The 18,184-nt window shown below is 36.2% G+C and overlaps 1 protein-coding gene across 1 annotated transcript in view; it reads left to right on the top strand.

Moving 5' to 3' along the window:
- Positions 1-17,390, top strand: part of LOC149250652 (protein OBERON 4-like) — a 33,506-nt gene extending 16,116 nt beyond the window's left edge. Inside the window, exon 2 of the mRNA XM_089459165.1 lies at positions 16,266-17,390. Within this exon, the coding sequence (XP_089315291.1) occupies positions 16,266-16,834 (569 nt within the window). The 3' untranslated portion in view covers positions 16,835-17,390. The remainder of the gene's footprint in view (positions 1-16,265) is intronic.
- The last annotated feature ends 794 nt before the right edge of the window (positions 17,391-18,184 follow it).

The raw sequence follows: 18,184 nt of genomic DNA, 5'->3' as shown, positions 1-18,184 counted from the left end.
TGTATGGTTGTTGGTACACTTTTTGAGTGTAGGCACCCTTCCATATCTTGGACCTCTTGTGTTGCACATTCAATGGATTTAATGCTTGAGGACATTCATCAAGTTGATTAGATACTAGATTTTTTGGATAAGGCAAAATCGATAACCAAATATGTTTACAATCACACAAATGAAGTCAATGTCATGAGAGTATACATAGGCAACGAGCTTATTCGTCATGAAGTCACTAGATTTACAATGAACTTCATCTCCTTGCAACCCTTTTTTGAACAAAAGATTAATCTTAGGAGGATGTCTTTGGGACTCGAGTGGGTGCCATTTAGACATGGTGGAACTATCAAAGTGATTGAAATCTATACTTATGTGTTTAATGTTGCTTTTTAGAATAGATGTTGAATTGATTATTGTTGTGACTGAATCACTCGTTAGAGTACCTAGGGACATCAACTTTTTAAATGTTCATTTCATTTTTAAATTTCATTTATTTCAAAATTTGATTGTTTGATAGTTGACTTGCAACTTTTAGGATGGTTGATGGTGACAAACTTGCTATGGGTTACCTTTATGAGGTAATGGATCTTGCCATAATGGTCATCAATAGAAGTTATTAGAATGGGGAGGCTAGATATATGTTTCTTTGGTATATCATTGATGTGCATTGGGGTAGGCTATATTCACCTTTCCATGCTGTGGGGTATATTTTAAGCCTGGTATATTTTATGATAAGACTAGATTTAATGAGGACGGGGAGTTTAGCAGAGGGCTTCTGACATGTATTGAAAGGTGCTTCCTTGATGAAGAAAGGCAAAGTCATGCTATTGGTGAACTACGAGATTATAGGGCCTTGACAAAAGTTTTGCCTGTGCCAGTGCTATTTGCGAAAGGAAGAATATGTGGCCAAGTGCCCTTGATCCATTCATTATTCAATATATTTTCTTTCTTTCTTTGTTTTTTTTTTCCAAAGAAAAATTGCAATTTTATTCAAAGAACCCCTCTTTGTTTGTTTTCTTACATTTTACCATCTTTTTATTGTCCCCAGTCTTGACTCTTGAACCCTTGCCACTTGCTAGGCCTTTGGTGCAAAAACTATTGTAGTGATATGCTAGAACTTGAGAGATTTTCCATTCTAATTTGTTAGACCTAGTGCTTCTGGTTGTTAGTGCAATTAGAGCATGTTTGATAAAATACGTTTCAAAACACAATTGGTTAACACAAAAGCACATAAATGATCTTGTAATGTCCATTACAATCTTCACTTCACAACATGCAAATTCAAGATGATAAACACGAGATATTTATCAATTTATCTAAGCTTTTGAACTGAAGGTTTGAGTTTGAATTCCAATTTTTCATGATGATGGTTGGTTTATGTCATTCAGCGATTGCCCTAGAAGATGTAGATCCTACATTAGAGTGGTTTATGTTGGAGGAGCCTCTTCTTTTTCATGTTGAGTAGTAGAAGAACTTAGAGGTTCAAGCATCGAAGATATAGGAGAATCGTATTAGCTTTTTTTTTCACTATTTAGTTAACTCTATAGGTGTTATAAAGTTATAAATAGATGTTTCTAGTTCTCATTTTTAATCATTTTTGGACTCATATCATACATGAAATACCCATTGATATGTGAAATTTTGGACATCTATTGATATTGTGCATTGTATGGACATGGGTTTTTTGAATATCTATGAAAATGTTTTTCTTTTCTTGTCAAAATATGTGTATATCTTGATATTTTTGTAGTTGTTGAGATTTTCCTGATTTTTCCTTGATCCGAGTCAAACTTTTGGCTCTCATTTCCTGCCACATTTTCCTTGATTCCAAGTCTAGTATCTTTGGAATTTAAACCACCTTAACTTGTAATTGCAAGAAAGCAAGCTCCATAGAGGCTACAAAGAGAAGGGTCAAGTATGTTGTGTAGAGGTGGTGGAAATAGGACAATTGAGGGCCTAGTAAGTTGTGTAAAGCAAGCCACATAGAGGTTATAGCAAAAAAATGCTCATAGAGGCAAAGTAGCAGCTAAGTAAGCTAGAGGCTGTGGAAGTCAAGCACAATAGAGGCATTGTAAGGACCTAGTACGTTGTAAACAAGCAAGATAAGAGAAGATTTGCAGAGGCCAATAACATTTCAAATATGCAAAAATGCACAAAGGTTGCAAAGTTGGAGTGAAGCATAGTTTGTTGAAAGAGAAATACTTTTAGACACAAAGTTTTGTAGTAAAGTAAGCCTGCGAAAGTTGTATAAAGAGCAGTGGCAGAAGAGGCAAAGTTGTGGTAAAGCAAACCTCATAATGATCGCAAAAAGTATGATGCCTACAAATGCTAGTTTGTGGATAAGTAAGTCCCACAAATGTTGTGGAAAGAATGAAGCAATAAAGAGGTCCATAATATTATGGATAAGCAAGCCTTGAAGAGGTTATGAAAAGAGTGATGCTCAAAGGTAATGTTGTGAATAAGTAAGTCACATAGAGGTTGTGTAAAGGGTGATGCTGTAAAGATGAAGTTCAGTAAAACAAGCCCACATGTATTGTAGAGGAACAATGCCATAAAGGAAAAGTTGTGAAAAGAAAGTGTAACAATGGCTGAAAGAGGGATGCCATTTGAAGCAAAGTTGTGGAAAAGCAAGCCCCATAGAGGTTGTGGAAAGAGAAAAGCCTCACAGAGTTCAAGTTGTATATAAGCAAGCTAAGAGTGAAGCATTACAGAGTCCAAATAGTGTTTTGAAAACCGGCTAAAATGGAATTGGTTGAGTTGGTCAGCTAGACCTCCAAAAGCACCAAGTTGGGCCTCAAACCAGTCAGAGACTCAGAACTGGCTGGTTTGGTTAGTTTCATTTTGAACCGGTATGTTGAGAAATATAGCTTGAGCAGGAGCTTCTTTCATAGGTTAGATGTGAATGTGTGAGAAGTAACTTGAGACAACTTACAACAACCATTTAGTAAAAGTGGGAAATAATACCATCTTGTAATTTCACTTAAATAAATAAAAGTGAAAGTCAAATTTCCTATATTCTCCTAGTCTTAGAAATCTAAATGAAATATTCTAGAAATTCTAGAATATTAGTGAGTTAGATTTGATCTAATCCATACACGTCATTGTTGAGATAAGGTGGTTGCTAGGATTAAGGAGATTAGTTGCTAAGATTTGGGAGATTAGTTTCTAGGATTGAGGAGATTAGTTATCTCTCTTAAACCAAAAATAGAAAAAGATGGGCGAGGTTGAAGATACACATTTTGTACACCCAGAAGATTCAAGAGAGATCAGTTGGGTAGATTCAGAGCACGGGAGAGGAGCCGAAGTTGAAAAGCAGGGCAAAGTACGGTCAATATAGTACTGTACAGTAGTTCAGGCTAACAGATTCTCAGTTAACTAGCAGCCAGATTTGTCTCAATCAGTGTTATCGGAACTGGACCGGACCGTATTGAACTGGCTGGTCTGACTGTTTTCAAGGGAAAACCGATCCAAACTAGTGTCACAGATTGAACTGACCAGTTTGATACTGAACCAATCGGTTATGTACGACACTACCAGGGACCCTTTGAACACAATTTTTTTTAAAGCAATAGTTTATGACTGGGGAAGCCTGGTATTTGACCATATTGCCCCTACTAATGCTATGCAATTAATGGTAATGTTAAATTCTCAAATTAAAAGTGACATTACTGAAATTTTTAACATAACTATTAATTGACTTAGGATGTTTGAGAGTGGTTCCAACCTCATTGGATTTCATATGGAGAAAGTAGAATTTTAGATCTCACTCAAAATCCAATAGACTTGACAGTTTTTTTAGGATTTCAGGATTGGGGGATTGCAACGTTTCCATTGGATGTTGCCATGTATGAGGGTATGGAACTAGCATTTAATCAATAGCACAAGCCCTCTATGTACCTTGATGTTAGTGGCATTGGTTGTTGAAGTCCTCTATCATGACCCTACTAAAATTGTACCCATCATTCAAACAAAATCTTGACTTGACATGCTAAGCTTTTTCTATCTTATTATAATGCTTAGAGGGTAATATTGATGACAAAGATCCCAATATAGGCAATGATTTGGATGATATGTAGTTATTTGTTGTAGCATGATTTTTTTTGCATGCTAGAGGCCACCTAGGGCCTGTTTGTTGATGTATTTTTGGTTTAGAGATAGATTGCACTCGTTGCTATTTTGGTTATGTGCACCCTTACATGCTACTATATAAATAAGATTTTTTTCTTATTTGTGTATGAATGGTTTGGATTCATATGGATGCACATGAATATATATGTTTTGCTTTAAATTTTGAATATTTATGTGTTTTTGGTTGGCTGTTTTTTTTACCGGTATGATCAATGGTTCGGTTCTGATAACAATGGTCTCAATAAGTGCAGATCTTATTTTTTGTTTATACTGTACAACTGTTAGTTTGACAGCTTGTGGAGGTTTTGTTGTAAGCTTGAAATATTTAAATGGAAAGCTGATTTGAAGGTGTAATTACTGATGTATTGTGTTTATGGTTCCACTGTTCATTTTTCAGCTATTGATGTGATTGTTGCATGTTCAGATATATTTATTTCTGTGCTTCATAAATTCAAATCTGATTTATTTAATTAAGAGAAACATAGGAGATCAGCCACCTAGGGCTTAAAAATTGTCCCTGCATATGGTTTGGGATAGGTTGCCTAAAAAATTGATCTTTTGACTTTTTGGCTCACTGAAAATTGACCATCTTCCATTGAGTTAAGAAGGGGAAATCAAGTGTTGCCATTTCCATTAGTATATTTATTGTGGAATGGGGGTTCATTCACTGATACTATGGGGAATTAGTGGAAATTGCATGAAATGAGCTTAGAATTTACAAAGAAAGAAAAGAAAAAGAAAATGAGGGCTTTGCTGTTGACCCATCCTGTAGTGGCGTAGCGAAGCTGTAAGGGAGTTGTCCCTCACTTGACCCTCACATCAACACCTTTGAATTCGAAAACCCTTGGAATATCATTGTGAATCAATAGCATTTAAATGGGGAGGATAAAGTCATAATTTGTTTTGTTTATAGCATGTATAATCGGATCAATGAAAAGTCATGAAGATAATTGAAAAATATTGTTAGCCAACATAAGAATCTTGTACATGAGTTATGGAGTCCATCCTGGTAGATCAATTCACTTAAACAAATAGTCCAATTTGAACAACTCTTTAATGGTTTAATGGTTTGGAATCTTGGATTTACATTGATGCATATGAATATATATTTTTTTCATTAAAATTTCATATTTTATGTTTTTTTTGGTAAACCGTTTCATAAACTATAAATTGGTCTGATTTCGATCCAAGTTCAATTTGAGTATGGTCGGATCCTTGGTAGATTTCAAGTTTGATCTGAGCCTCGGCCACTTTCGAGTCAAATTCCAAATTCTAAAACATTGAGGCCAAGTAATTTGAACAAATGTTGCTGAAAGAGAACTGGTGTGTCCTAATAAGTTGTGGAAATGCAAGCCAGGAGTTGTGAAGGCTAAGTAAATTGCACAAAAGTTGTGGAAAGAGAATTGCAGATGCCTAATAAATTACAAATGAGAAAGCCAAGAGCAAAAAGAGGTGGAATAAGTTGCACAGGGGTTGTGAAAGGATCACTACAAAGGCTTATTAGTTGCAGCAAATCATCTAAAAGACTAAGAACTTCAAGGGCAAAGTAAGTTAACACACAGGTTGTGGAAAGAGCACTATAGTGGCCCACTAAGTTGCTGCAATGAAGCCCCTTAGAGGGATAGTTTGTGGGAATAGTGATATCTTGTTGCGGTGAAGTTGTGGAAGAGTGATGTCTTGTTGAGGCCAAGTTGTGGAGAGAGTGGCGGAGTCCGCCATAGAAGTACAAATAAGCCCTATAAGTAAAATTATCATGCTAAAAGCCATAGAAGGTAGAGCCACAAAGGACCAATTATGGTGAAAAAATTCAGGAGGAGAAGGCCAAAGAGGTTAGATCATTGGAGGATAAAGATGGTGGGTGCAGACCTACATAGGATAAGCATTGAAAAGTAGATCCTTGAAGGACAAAATCAGAAAGAATAGATATAAAGGACAAGCCATAGAGAGCATGTCCACAGAGGAGAGATCCATGAAGCACAAAGTCCATGGGGCCTAGATCCACACAGAACAAAGCCATAGATGGTAGACCCATAGAGGACAAAACCACAAAAGGGTAGATCCATGGAGGACAAAACTATAGAAGGTGGATCTATGGAGTACAAGGCCTCAAAGGGCATATCCATGGAGAATAAAGCCATGGAAGATAGATCCATGGAGCTCAAGGCCACAAAAGGGCATATTCAAGGAGGACATAGCCATAGAGCCATGGAACCATGCGATATAATTTCATCATATTTCTAGTCAAGCACATGTTATACTAAACAAAAACTATAGAAGAAAATTTTCCTCAATGGGAAGTTGGTGATCCGTTGACTTGAAAGAGGGGAGGTTTAATTTCATAATTTGTGATGTTTTAGATCTGGAAGTCAGGTTTTAGCAGGTCAAGGAAGGTCTCAGAAGTCCTATAGTAATGCCGTGGTGCAAAGATAACTGTAGAATGCAGAAAAGTGCAGGTTGTAAAAGGTTGCATGTGAAATGTTGTTGATAGCAGTGTTGCAAACATCCTGATTTTAGCACGAAAAAATCGCGAAATCATGATTTTTTGGCCTAGCTAATATTTGCCGAATTTTACTGATATATTGGTGGTATCTTAATTTAGCTGATGTTTACTTATTTTTACTGATATTTTCTCTATTTTTACAATTTCTTGGTTTTCTGGACCCATGCCGATTCTATCCCAATGCAGATGTTCGCAACATTGATTGATCATGTAAATGCCTGCAAAGAAATGGTGAAATGTTAACTTGTAGGGGCAGGTTGCGAACTTGCTGGAGTTACCAAAAAAAAAGTTGCAAAGCTTGGGGAAGTCCTGCTAGATGCTGTAGAAGAGCAAGCTTGCAGGAGCAATGCCGCAGATGAGAAAGCTCTGCAAGGCAGGATGTCAGAAAAACTAGCCCCACAAAAGTAAGGTTATGGAGGCCAGATGCTTAGCAAAGCAAAATTGCAGAACCTAACAAGGGGAAGTTGTGGAAGGCCAGAAGGCTATGTTCCAGAAACATGTGATGCTAAGTGTAATAGTTCTGTGCTATTATTGCTTAGTTGATTTTGCTAGGCTTGTGAAAATCTCCCTGACGTCACTGAGGGAACCGAGATTTAGTTTGTCACATATTGGGATGCCAAGTACAAGGTTTGGGCGTTTATTGCTTGACTGACTTGCAAAACTTCAGAAAATTGCAATCTCTGATGAACAAAGACTTATTTTGTCAAGTGCCAGGACACCAGGTACAAGAGGTCAAAGTGATTATTATGGACTGATTTGCAAGGCCTGTGAGAATCTCAATCCCAAACAGCTGGTTTCTGAAATAATTTAGTTGGAAACTCAAGTGTTTGCTGATAATAAGATTCTTTGGAATGTCATATCAAATACAATCAGTTTTTAGCCTCAACACCTTAGGCTATTGGGCCTTGAGCTTATAGCATACTCTATGAGAGATTGTTTATCAAATATGATTAGTTGAGTTAGGACCTGATGCCTTCAGATAGAGGCTATTGTGCCCTAAGATTTTAACATTCTCTGAGATTGGGTATCCATGAATTATTGGATAAAATGTGAGGCATTGCAACAGTCTTGTTACTTGAGTGTGTGATGCCCAACTAGCTTTACTTGGGAAATAATGGCAAGCACGAGAAGACTGTAACCTGGAGGTTGCTAAGTGTAGAGAAAGCCAAGGACATGGCAAAATTGCACTTGCAATCTCAATCCCAAACAGCTGGTTTCTGAAATAATTTAGTTGGAAACTCAAGTGTTTGCTGATAATAAGTTTCTTTGTAATGTCGTATCAAATACAATCAGTTTTTAGACTCAACGCCTTAGACTATTGGTCCTTGAGCTTATAGCATTCTCTATGAGAGAGTGTTTGTCAAATATGATTAGTTGAGTTAGGACCTGATGCCTTCAGATATAGGCTATTGTGCCCTAAGCTTTCAACATTCTCTGAGATTGAGTATCCATGAATTATTGGATAAAATGTGAGGCATTGCAACAGTCATGTTACTTGAATGTGTGATGCCCAACTAGCTTTACTTGGGAAATAATGGCAAGCATGAGAAGACTGTAACCTGGAGGTTGCTAAGTGTAGAGGAAGCCAAGGACATGGCAAGATTGCACTTGAGTAACTGCCATGTCACAGAGTAACAGTTGCAGAAAGTAGTGTAACAGTTAATGTGTTTAGCTGTCCAACTCCCATGGCTGTTGAGATTCCATTCCAGCAGCAAAAATGGCAAAGAGAATGCAAAGCCAACAGTGGTAGTGTTATTGCTTGCCGCCGACACCTACCAGTTAATGAGAAAAGCCTTTAACCCCACGAGGTGTGGTTGGTGGCAAGAACTAAGAGAAGGGGCGGTTACCTATACCCTATTCTCTCCGTTTAATTTATCTCCTAGGTTAGCTAAGGGGTTGGTCCCTAAATGGAAAACTAAGTTAAAAAATGTGAGGTTTCCAGGGGATGTTGGAGTGAAATGGATTACTTTTTTAGATTACAAGCAAATATAATATGAGCAATATGAGTTAAAATCAACTTCAATAACCTTCAACACATGAGATAATAATAAGCACATGTAAAACTAGTGCCTTCAAAATATTGCTCAAAATGAATGATATTTGCTCAAGATAAAATAAGGTGCTTCAAATTGAAACACAAGTAATCCTGAAAATGAAACAAAAGATTTAGCGAAATCAATGCAAGATATTAAAATGCTTTCAAGATATATGATGACTTATTAATCCAAAGCATACAAGGAAAAAATATCTTGCAAAGGAAAACCAACTAGAATTCTATTTGCATAATGAGAAAATGCTTGTTCAAAGTATCCAATTTAACACATATTCATAAATGACAAGTGTAATGACTATTTGCAAGTAAAACAATAAGATGTGTTAAATATGAAATGCACTTAAACTAAAATTGGATGCAATTATCTTTGTTACTTTTAATTTTAAATGCTTAATCTAGGTAGGAGATCTTCCTCTTGAACTCTTACCAAAGGGTAAAAATTGGGGTGACTGTAAGAAAGAGTGGTCGAGGACACGGTGGTGTCATTAACGACACCCTTCCCCTGAGTTTTACTAGCCATTGTGTATCTTTGTTCCTACAAGGAGATAAGCCACCTTCATAACTGCAGGGTCACATGCCTTTACCTTACTTCGTATCAATTGGAAGAACTTTCCAAGAAAGTCATTTTCCTATGATTTCTATCAACCAAGTTTATGCTTGGAGGTTAATTTGTTTAAAATGCAACTAAGTTAGGATGCCTAATATGATATGCAAGTGAGATTGCAAGTGCTATGTAAAATATAGAAATTGCTTCAATTAAATATGCTCCACAAGATCAGTGGTATAGATGTTCAAGTAAACACAACATGCATAAGCTTCATGAACAATTAAAATTGTGAGTTGCTAAAGATAAATGATCAACCAATAACAAACTAAAGCAAATGAAGCTTGAGATGTATGTGCCTGCAAAATGAACAAATAAAACTTCTCAATATAAATATCAATGCCTTGAAAATGAATTGAGATAAAATTGATGTTCACAATAGCTTTGCAAAAAGAACTTTAAATTTGAGAAAAAAATATTAGCTTCACATGAAAGTAAATAGTTGCTTTGGGAAATAAACTTGTCCTATACACAATGCTTCAATATACAAAAAATAGAGATGTGGCATAGCGATAAAACATGAATTATTAGGCAAGTGCCAAGCTAAATATATCAAAGTTTGCTAAAATAATAGATATGCTTGCATAAAGTAAGAATAAATTGACTTGCAAATGGAAATGTAAACGTGAAACTTGTAGCAACAATGATAAGTGATGCAAGCTTAAGGCATGCAGCAAACTTGAAAAAAAAATGGGATTTGTGTTACTTCCCAATTAGAGCATGCATATATGTAAAAAATAAAAGGAAGGAAATAGAACTGTTAACAAATCAATCCACCCACAATCTTTTTTCCCTAAATGGAGAATAGGATGCTATGGGCAAAACCTATGCTCCCACAACAAAAACATAAATTTTTATTATTATGTTGTTACAATGAGGTTAGAGCCTCTTAGAGGGCTGCCCAAGGAATAATGGAAAGATACAATGTGAGATCTTGAAACAAGAAGGAAATCTCTTTAAGAATGAGAGCCTCAAAAAGAGATGAAGAGTTTCTACAATTAGAGAATACAAGCTCCAAAATGATACACGACCTAGCTTCTTTCACAAACTCTCCTAATGCCCACGATCTCCTTCGAATGCGTCTTGAAGCTTGAGAGGACCTACAAGAAAGAATGCTAGGGCTGCAAAACTAAAACCAAAGTTAGTGTGAAAAAGAGAGCATATAAGTGGGTGATAATGCTACAAAATACTATACAAAAACTAAATCAAGTGATGAGAAAAGACTCCATCACTTGTTTAGCTTATAAAATGCTCTTGATTAGTTAGATAAAGAGATGAAAGCACAAGATCAAAAGATATACTTTTTTTTTTTGAGATTTTGAACTTATGCATAAACTATGTAGAAAAAAGAACCCTGCAAGAACAAGTACTTCTAAAGGTTAGACTTATGAAATTATGCATAAACTATGTAGAAAAAAGAACTCTGCAAGAACAAGTACTTCTAAAGATTAGACTTACGAAATTCAAATAACAATGAGAACTCCTTGAAAACAATGCCAAGAGTGGGATGATCTCTTGAAGACTTCCCCTCACACTTGCTAGCTGATTCAACAATGGTCCTCTACAAAACTTCCAACACACATTAGCTCATATGGATTAAATCGATAAACAATGGTGAGATAATTTTAAAAATTTATATTGAAAACAACTAGAGGTAGTCTACACCTAGAGCATATTGATAAACCAATTGTAAATGTAAGATAGCTATACATCTACAATTCTATAAAAGCATATGAGCAAATGAAATATAATTCAAAGGCATAAGTGAAGAATCGAAAGGATTATACCATCAATGAACCAAGCACATGCTCCAATGGAATAACAATTATGAATGAACCCCAAAGTATTTTTATTCAAATGAAGAACAAAAGTACATAGAAACAGAGCTTTCCCAAGCACAATAGCTCGTTGCAAAAGATACAAAAGGAGAGCCCAAGGCTCAATTATATAGGAGAATGGGTGGAGATCCCAATGAAGAACAAAATGCCAAGTGTGATGATGACAATCCCAAAGCTCTATCATGCAATTTGAATTCCCTAGAGAGGCCCACGCAATCCTTGAGAGGAGCTAACACGTTGTTGAGGAGGGACAAGTGTATATGGGAGTGGAGTGGTAGGAGGTCACTCCCCACTTATCTTCAGTCAAAATCCAAGTCAAAGCCCACCAAAAAGATGACTCATCCAAGCAATTCGAATTCCTCTCCTTAATAAATGTGTTTTTCCTTGGGAATCTTGTGGCCCCCTCCAAAAATTCGATTTTCTTGGAACACATGTTTTTTTCCTTGATTTTAGGAGTCCACATCACATTGGGACTTTACTTTAACTCTTCCATGATTTTCCACTTCATTTCCATATCGTTTGGCATGTGTGGATATTTATTTTTCTCCATTTATTTAATTGTTGGCTTAATATATTGTCACATTTTCCACTAAACTTGGGAAAAGTGGGTTTTGAGCGTCCAAAGCACATTTTTAACCCCTCAAAGTGTGTCTTAGTAGAAAGTTGAGTGTGAGAGGTGCAATTTTTATTACTCATACCCTATATAACTTCTCTAGACATCACTTATTACATTTCAGATACAAATTTTATTCTAATTTCCACCTTGTGGGAAATTAAAAAATTTAAAAAAATGACCCCCTAGACCTGACCATATTGCACGATCTAGTATGGTAATATACAATGACTCTAGACACTAGGACTCACTCCAAGCCTTACCATCAAGCCATACTCCGGCATTGGGGTTATGCTTGGAGGAAAAACTCAATTAATTATTAAGTCCTCGTAAGAAGATGAAATTAACCAAGTAAAAAAAATCTCCCGGAGTAATACTCACTTGATGACAAGGTCCCAAGCTACCTAGTTCTGTTACATGACTCAAACTCATCATACTAGCATCACTTTACATTATCCCCGTAGGTCTTGTGGAATTTGGGTACAACAGAAAATGATAAGAAGAAGAAGTAGAGTTAAAAATCTCTGGTAATATGATGATCTCTGATGGTACACATCCTTTGGTACATCTTTGGGCATGGAGTCTTCAGATATTCTTCAGGTGCCACTCCATTGGTCAACAGGTAGTAACCAAGATGTTTGGTCTTTTGACTTCCCTATCTGTTGAGATTCCACATTGGAATACTCTTATAAAATAGGCAAATTTTGTAATGCGAGGGAGTTAAAGTCTGGCTAGTGGGAGGTTAGATAGAAACCAGTAAGGGAGTAGTTAGAAGCTAGTTAGGAGAATCTAGCTGCATAAGGTATGTGTAAAGGCTATGGTACTTTCTAAAATAAACTTATAATAAAAGTCTTACTTGCAAACCCTTCAGGTAATGTTCTGAGTATCTGCTGTTAGAATAACACTCAATAACACAGGAGCCCTTTTATTATAGTGTAATGATGACTTCAATAAATTAGTCAATACAAGGAAGTTAGGCATGTGGGTAATGCATCTACCCAACAAATGATATAAAAGAGAAGCACTGCCATTGTATTCAATGACCCAATGTTAATAAAATGATATATTTTGTGTAAGCCCATTTTTAATTGTTTCTCATCTTTCTGGCATAGTAAAAAATCCAACATGGTATTAGAGCCATAATGATACTGGATATGCAAGTGGAAAGATCTAGAGCTTAAATTGGTTAAATTTCAGCACAATTGAATCTGCAATTCAAGATTGTGAGGCAAGGGGAAGATGATATTTATTCTTGAAAAGAGTGATTCTTTTTTTTTCCTAAAAAGAACGTACTTTTATTTGAAGAGGTATTAGAGATTGTGTGCTGAAAATATAAGTATGTTTTAGATTTTTTGGTGAGAAGCATAAATGAAATGACAAAAGTTTAATAATGTTTTGAGGAAAAGGGCTTTCTCAATGCTTTAAAGAGGAAGGAAGACCCATCCGCCAAAAAAGAGCCCATACTAGATCAATGCCCATAGCAGTCCCAAAGGAATAAACTCTAGGCTGTACTGTCTCCCGCCCAAAAGATGTAAGTGGGCAAAAAAAAACCATAAGGTGACCAAGCCATGTCTGGAATGGTGTCATTTCCATGATGGTCTTGTGAGGATGAAGTAAAAAACTTAGAGACCGACATGCATGGCATTTCATTCAGAGACAGATGGGCAAGTTTTTGAACTCCATCGTAAGGATTTCGGAGGGACTGAAGATGTAGGATGGATGGAAACCAGGTAAACCCATGGCTTTCTCAGAGAAATGATTATTCGAGAGAGGAAATCCTGAATGTAGGAAGGCAAGAGGCACATAGTTATGATACTCAGAAATGGAAGATGAATCCCTTTTTGAAAAAGACAAAAAGCAGAAATCTGATGCCCAAAACTGAGGACGAACTCCATTGCAAAGAAATTAAAGCCTGTATTCAACCCTGTTGAAGCACACAGCCACAAACGCTCGGGCTTTGAGCAGACAGAGGTGCCTTAAATGCAGAAAACATGATTGTACATAGAAAGGTGTTTTTATTAATGTAATTCTGTGTGGTTTCTTGAGGTGAATATATACAGTGCTTTTGTGTTTCCCTGTAAGCAGAGGGTGCATATTATACTTCTTTTAAAAAAAGAAGAAGCATAAATACCAAAAGTTATATTTTCACATCTCCAGATAGTGGGCTGATCAACAGAGGATGTAAATATATTTCATTGATGTAAATATATTTTTGTGAATACAGAGTTAGTATTAATTGTACAGTTTTTTATGGAAGGCAAGTAGGAAAGTCTCTGTTATTGGTCATGAGTTATGAAATCTCCAGGTTGTCTACTTGTACATAATATAAATTTTATAGCCAACTCGGAGAAGTAAAACATATTTTAAAATCTGAGGATATGTTTAGATATTTCGAACATTTTCAGATAAGACAGGATAAACCATTTACTCATGCAGACTGAACAAAATATTTATCCCAATGAAACAAAGGAGATGATGGTGAGAAAAACTAAGGGTGATTTGTTATTCTGAGTGGTTTGATTTCCCAGGCAGGAAGGATTTGGTGAAGGTTTCACTCAGCATGAATAGTTGTCCAAGTAGTTTGGGAATTTGGGGATTTCAGTAATTTGGGAATTTAGAAGTCTGAGGAATTTGGAAATTTGGGAATGCAGAAAATGCAGGAGTCTGGCAGTTCAAGGAATTTGGGAACTCTGGATTTCTACCTTCTTGATGGTGATGAGACAACTAGATGGAGTACCTGTAAGATTCTAATTTCTGACACACTGGAAGAGAGATCCTGTTTAAGAAGACATTGCTTTTTATTTTCTTGTTATTAAGTTTTTTGATCTTATATTCATGAGAAATTTTAAAGAAAATGTATTTTGCGTTGAGGGAGATTTTAGAATAACACACAATAACATGGAGTCTTTTTGTTGTATTATTATGATGGCCTTTAATAAATTTGTTAATAAGAGGAAGTTAGATGTGTGGGTAGGGCAACAGCCCAAGAATGATATAAAAGGAAAGAACTCCCATTGTATTAAATGACTCCATCATAATAAAATGATATATTTTACGAGTATGTCTCTCATCTTACTTTTATACTCAAGAATCCTGCATGTGCATTATATCTCTATTTACGTTCAGCATTAATTCTGATATCTTGCTCATTAACTCTGATATGCACGTCCGAAGAGTGCAGGTAAATCTAATACCCAAGGTATTTGCTAACAGAGCTCCAGTCATTTGGATCCAGGACATAATGTTGTATCAGAATAATTTGGTGCCTTAAGTTAAAATAATCCAGCTCACTCCAGAACCATGGATCTTCAAACACTCTTCTATCGTTCAAATCATTATAGTAATTAATAAAAAACCTCTTGATATAGGTACGCAGTAATAGACCTTTTAACAATATAGTCAACATGCTGTCCAATCAGAGAGGACCAGCCTACTTAGGCAATAGCCATTAATCTGAAAATCAATGAAGCTTTCTGTTTTTCTAGAACCTTTTCAGATGATAACTGAGCCAAAGATTTACCTTTCTTCTCATCTTAGAGAAAAAGTTTTCTGGGCGCCAAAGGGCTGAAAGCAAGACTTTAGCAAGGTGATTAGTGCCCAGGTCTTCTTGAAAATCCTCTTCTCGCAGAACTTAATTTAGCGAACTTGAATACCCTTTGCCAAAGGGTGACAGATAAGGGTAAAAATTTCCCTGGTCTTGATCTTCCAATCAATTAGGAAAGACTGCACAATCCTGTTTGAACAGCTAGTGCTGCTCCTTTGCAAACTCCATCTCATTCGTATACAATATATTTCCAAATCCAAAAGTTTTGGTGATCTTCGTTAATGTCATTTTCCAGAACAAGGACATCTATCCAGAGAAAAAATAATCCATCCTTACATTTCCTAGAATCATAAATATAGCCGGGGCCTGTACTATGAACTCTGTTTTAAATGAAGAACTTGCATAGCCTTTTCCCCCTTAATTTTTAATTTTGGAGATATGTGCATGTAACATTCTCCATTTTTCTCCTATTGGCCAACTGTACATCGAAAAAGGACACATTAAGTTTGGAATATTTTTAAATATGAAAATGAGGCCCTTGTGATCATGTATCCATCTTTGCACTGAGAGAAGCGAGTTGCACTCAACATCCTGGGATGGATGAGATTTGTCTCATGAACATGTGATGATGTGAGTAATGCTAGTAAACTAAAATGAAAAAATTGGCGTCTGATGTTTAACAGAATAAAAGAGAGAGAAATAAAGAGCTGGCATTAAATGAAAGCAAAAGTAACATAGATCCATTTTGACCCTGGATCTTTTTCAAGTGTCCAAAGGTTTGCATCTAGGTTTTTTTATCCTTCTCAGTGGTTAATGGATTTGGGGTTTAGATAGTAGGTAAATGCGTATGCATTCTTATTGCTTATGTTTATTGTTTGTTCAATCTGTCATGTAGATATGCACTGTAAACTGTACTTTCTTATTTACCTCTTATAACATTCTATTATATCTGCCATTGTGTTTATATGGAACTGATGTGCTTTCTTATATGCAGAATGTGATTTTAATTTCCATGGAACAAATTCCTTTTCTGGAAAGGAGCCCGTTCAACATGATAGAAAAGAAGATGCTTGTGATCAATTTGCTGTTGCAGTTCGAGAGTCTATATATAAGATAAACCCTATCTCCAGTGAAAGAGTTGCCACTAAGACTCCAACAGTTCCTCAAACCAGCGATGTACATGCAGGGAAGAAGGCAGAGGCCATGGAATCACACTATGGCATGGGAAGAAACAATGTAGAGATAGATGATCTGGAAAGTATTGTGAGAATCAAGCAAGCTGAGGCTAAGATGTTTCAAGCCCGTGCAGATGATGCTCGCAGAGAGGCAGATGGGCTTAAACGTATTGCACTTGCAAAAAACGATAAAATAGAAGAAGAATATACAGGCAAACTTGCAATGCTATGTCTGACTGAAGCAGAAGAGCGGAGGAGACAAAAGCTTGACGAGTTGAAGATTATAGAAAATGCCCAGCGTGACTACTATAATATGAAAATAAGGATGGAGACAGACATTAAAGAGTTGATAAGAAAGATGGAAATGACAAGGCGGCAATTCTTGTAGGGAAAACATTAACAGAGTTGCGCTACATATCTGGCTGTGGTATGAGAAACACAGCACATTCTTTGTTCCTTTTAGTGTACAGAGGTATGGCTGAAATATGCTACCCCTTGTACGGTTACTGTAGGACTACTTTGGAGAAACAACTTTGATAAAATGAACTCCCTCTCCCTCTCTCTCTCTGTGATAACATAGATAGCTCAATGAAGTCCAGGAGTAAGCACTTCTTGCCTTATTATCAAATGAAGTTATTTGGAGCATCACCACATATTTGTATAGAATTGTACATTTGAGAAATATTAGTAAATCATATTTCTCCAGGGTTCCGAGACTTCACAGTGAGCAATTACAATTGATTAATTAGAGGTATTTAACCCGATCAGACGGTCTATCCTCTAGGTCAAATTGGCAGTTGCTTTTACCTTTCATGACAGCCTTATCCAAGGTGAACACAACACATTTCATTTTGAATATTATTATTCAGGACATAAAGTTTTGTGCAAGTTTGCGCTGATTCTGTTACATTTACGCTTTAATCAAAATAGCTCCAATTCATTCATTTTCAATTTGCTACTGTCTAGTAAGTGCTTATTCCTCTCAATTTTGAAAGGTCTTGTATTCTTTCTCAATGTGAGCAGCAAGGAATTTTCTTTTCACGGGAATGTGATGCTCATGATGAAATCCATCTAGTTCATGTTTACTATTGTTTATCACAATTTTTACACTGTTGTTTTCTATAGGAATTAATTATGGTTTTGATTACTCCCCAAACCTCTGGCGATGGCAGTTGGACAATTTTGCCTTGACCTTGTAGCTAGGCTGCATTTCAAACAGGTTGATATTAAATGTAGCAGGTCACTTGGAGCATTCACAATTAAATCAGACGCATGGGAAAACTTTATCCTGGACACAACGGGTGTATACTTGTTACCATATCACATTCTTCACATAAAGTTCAAACAATTCTCAAGTCGAAGGCAGTTGAAGTTAGAGTTGCATATAAAACAGGAAACAGAAGAAGATAAGATTGGAACGATTACATTATCACTCAATGTAAGTTGACATATTGAAGTGAAGTTGGAGTAAGACCAGCAGGATGGTTTGCAGGGGAATCGAGATGAGCAGTGACTAAACAATATATGAAGGAGTTTCATAATGGGTAAAATATTTGATATGCCCAGGGCCTTGAAATTATGACAACAAAACAAATTGAACATGTTTTAGTATAAAAACATTATTGACTACAGCCTGATAATGGAACTATGCCCAGGTCTCACATTGAGGGAGACAGCAGTAATTGTTTTAGGACAAACGCTATTGAAAAAAATGAAACTTGAAAATGGCTTTGAGAAT

Source organism: Pinus tabuliformis, chromosome 7 (genome assembly GCF_031772625.1).
Source record: "Pinus tabuliformis cultivar Carrire ecotype Pingquan chromosome 7, CPIR1, whole genome shotgun sequence".
Lineage (NCBI taxonomy): Eukaryota > Viridiplantae > Streptophyta > Pinopsida > Pinales > Pinaceae > Pinus > Pinus tabuliformis.
Note: the sequence above shows the minus strand (reverse complement) of the source record. Positions and strands in the feature narration are given on the sequence as shown.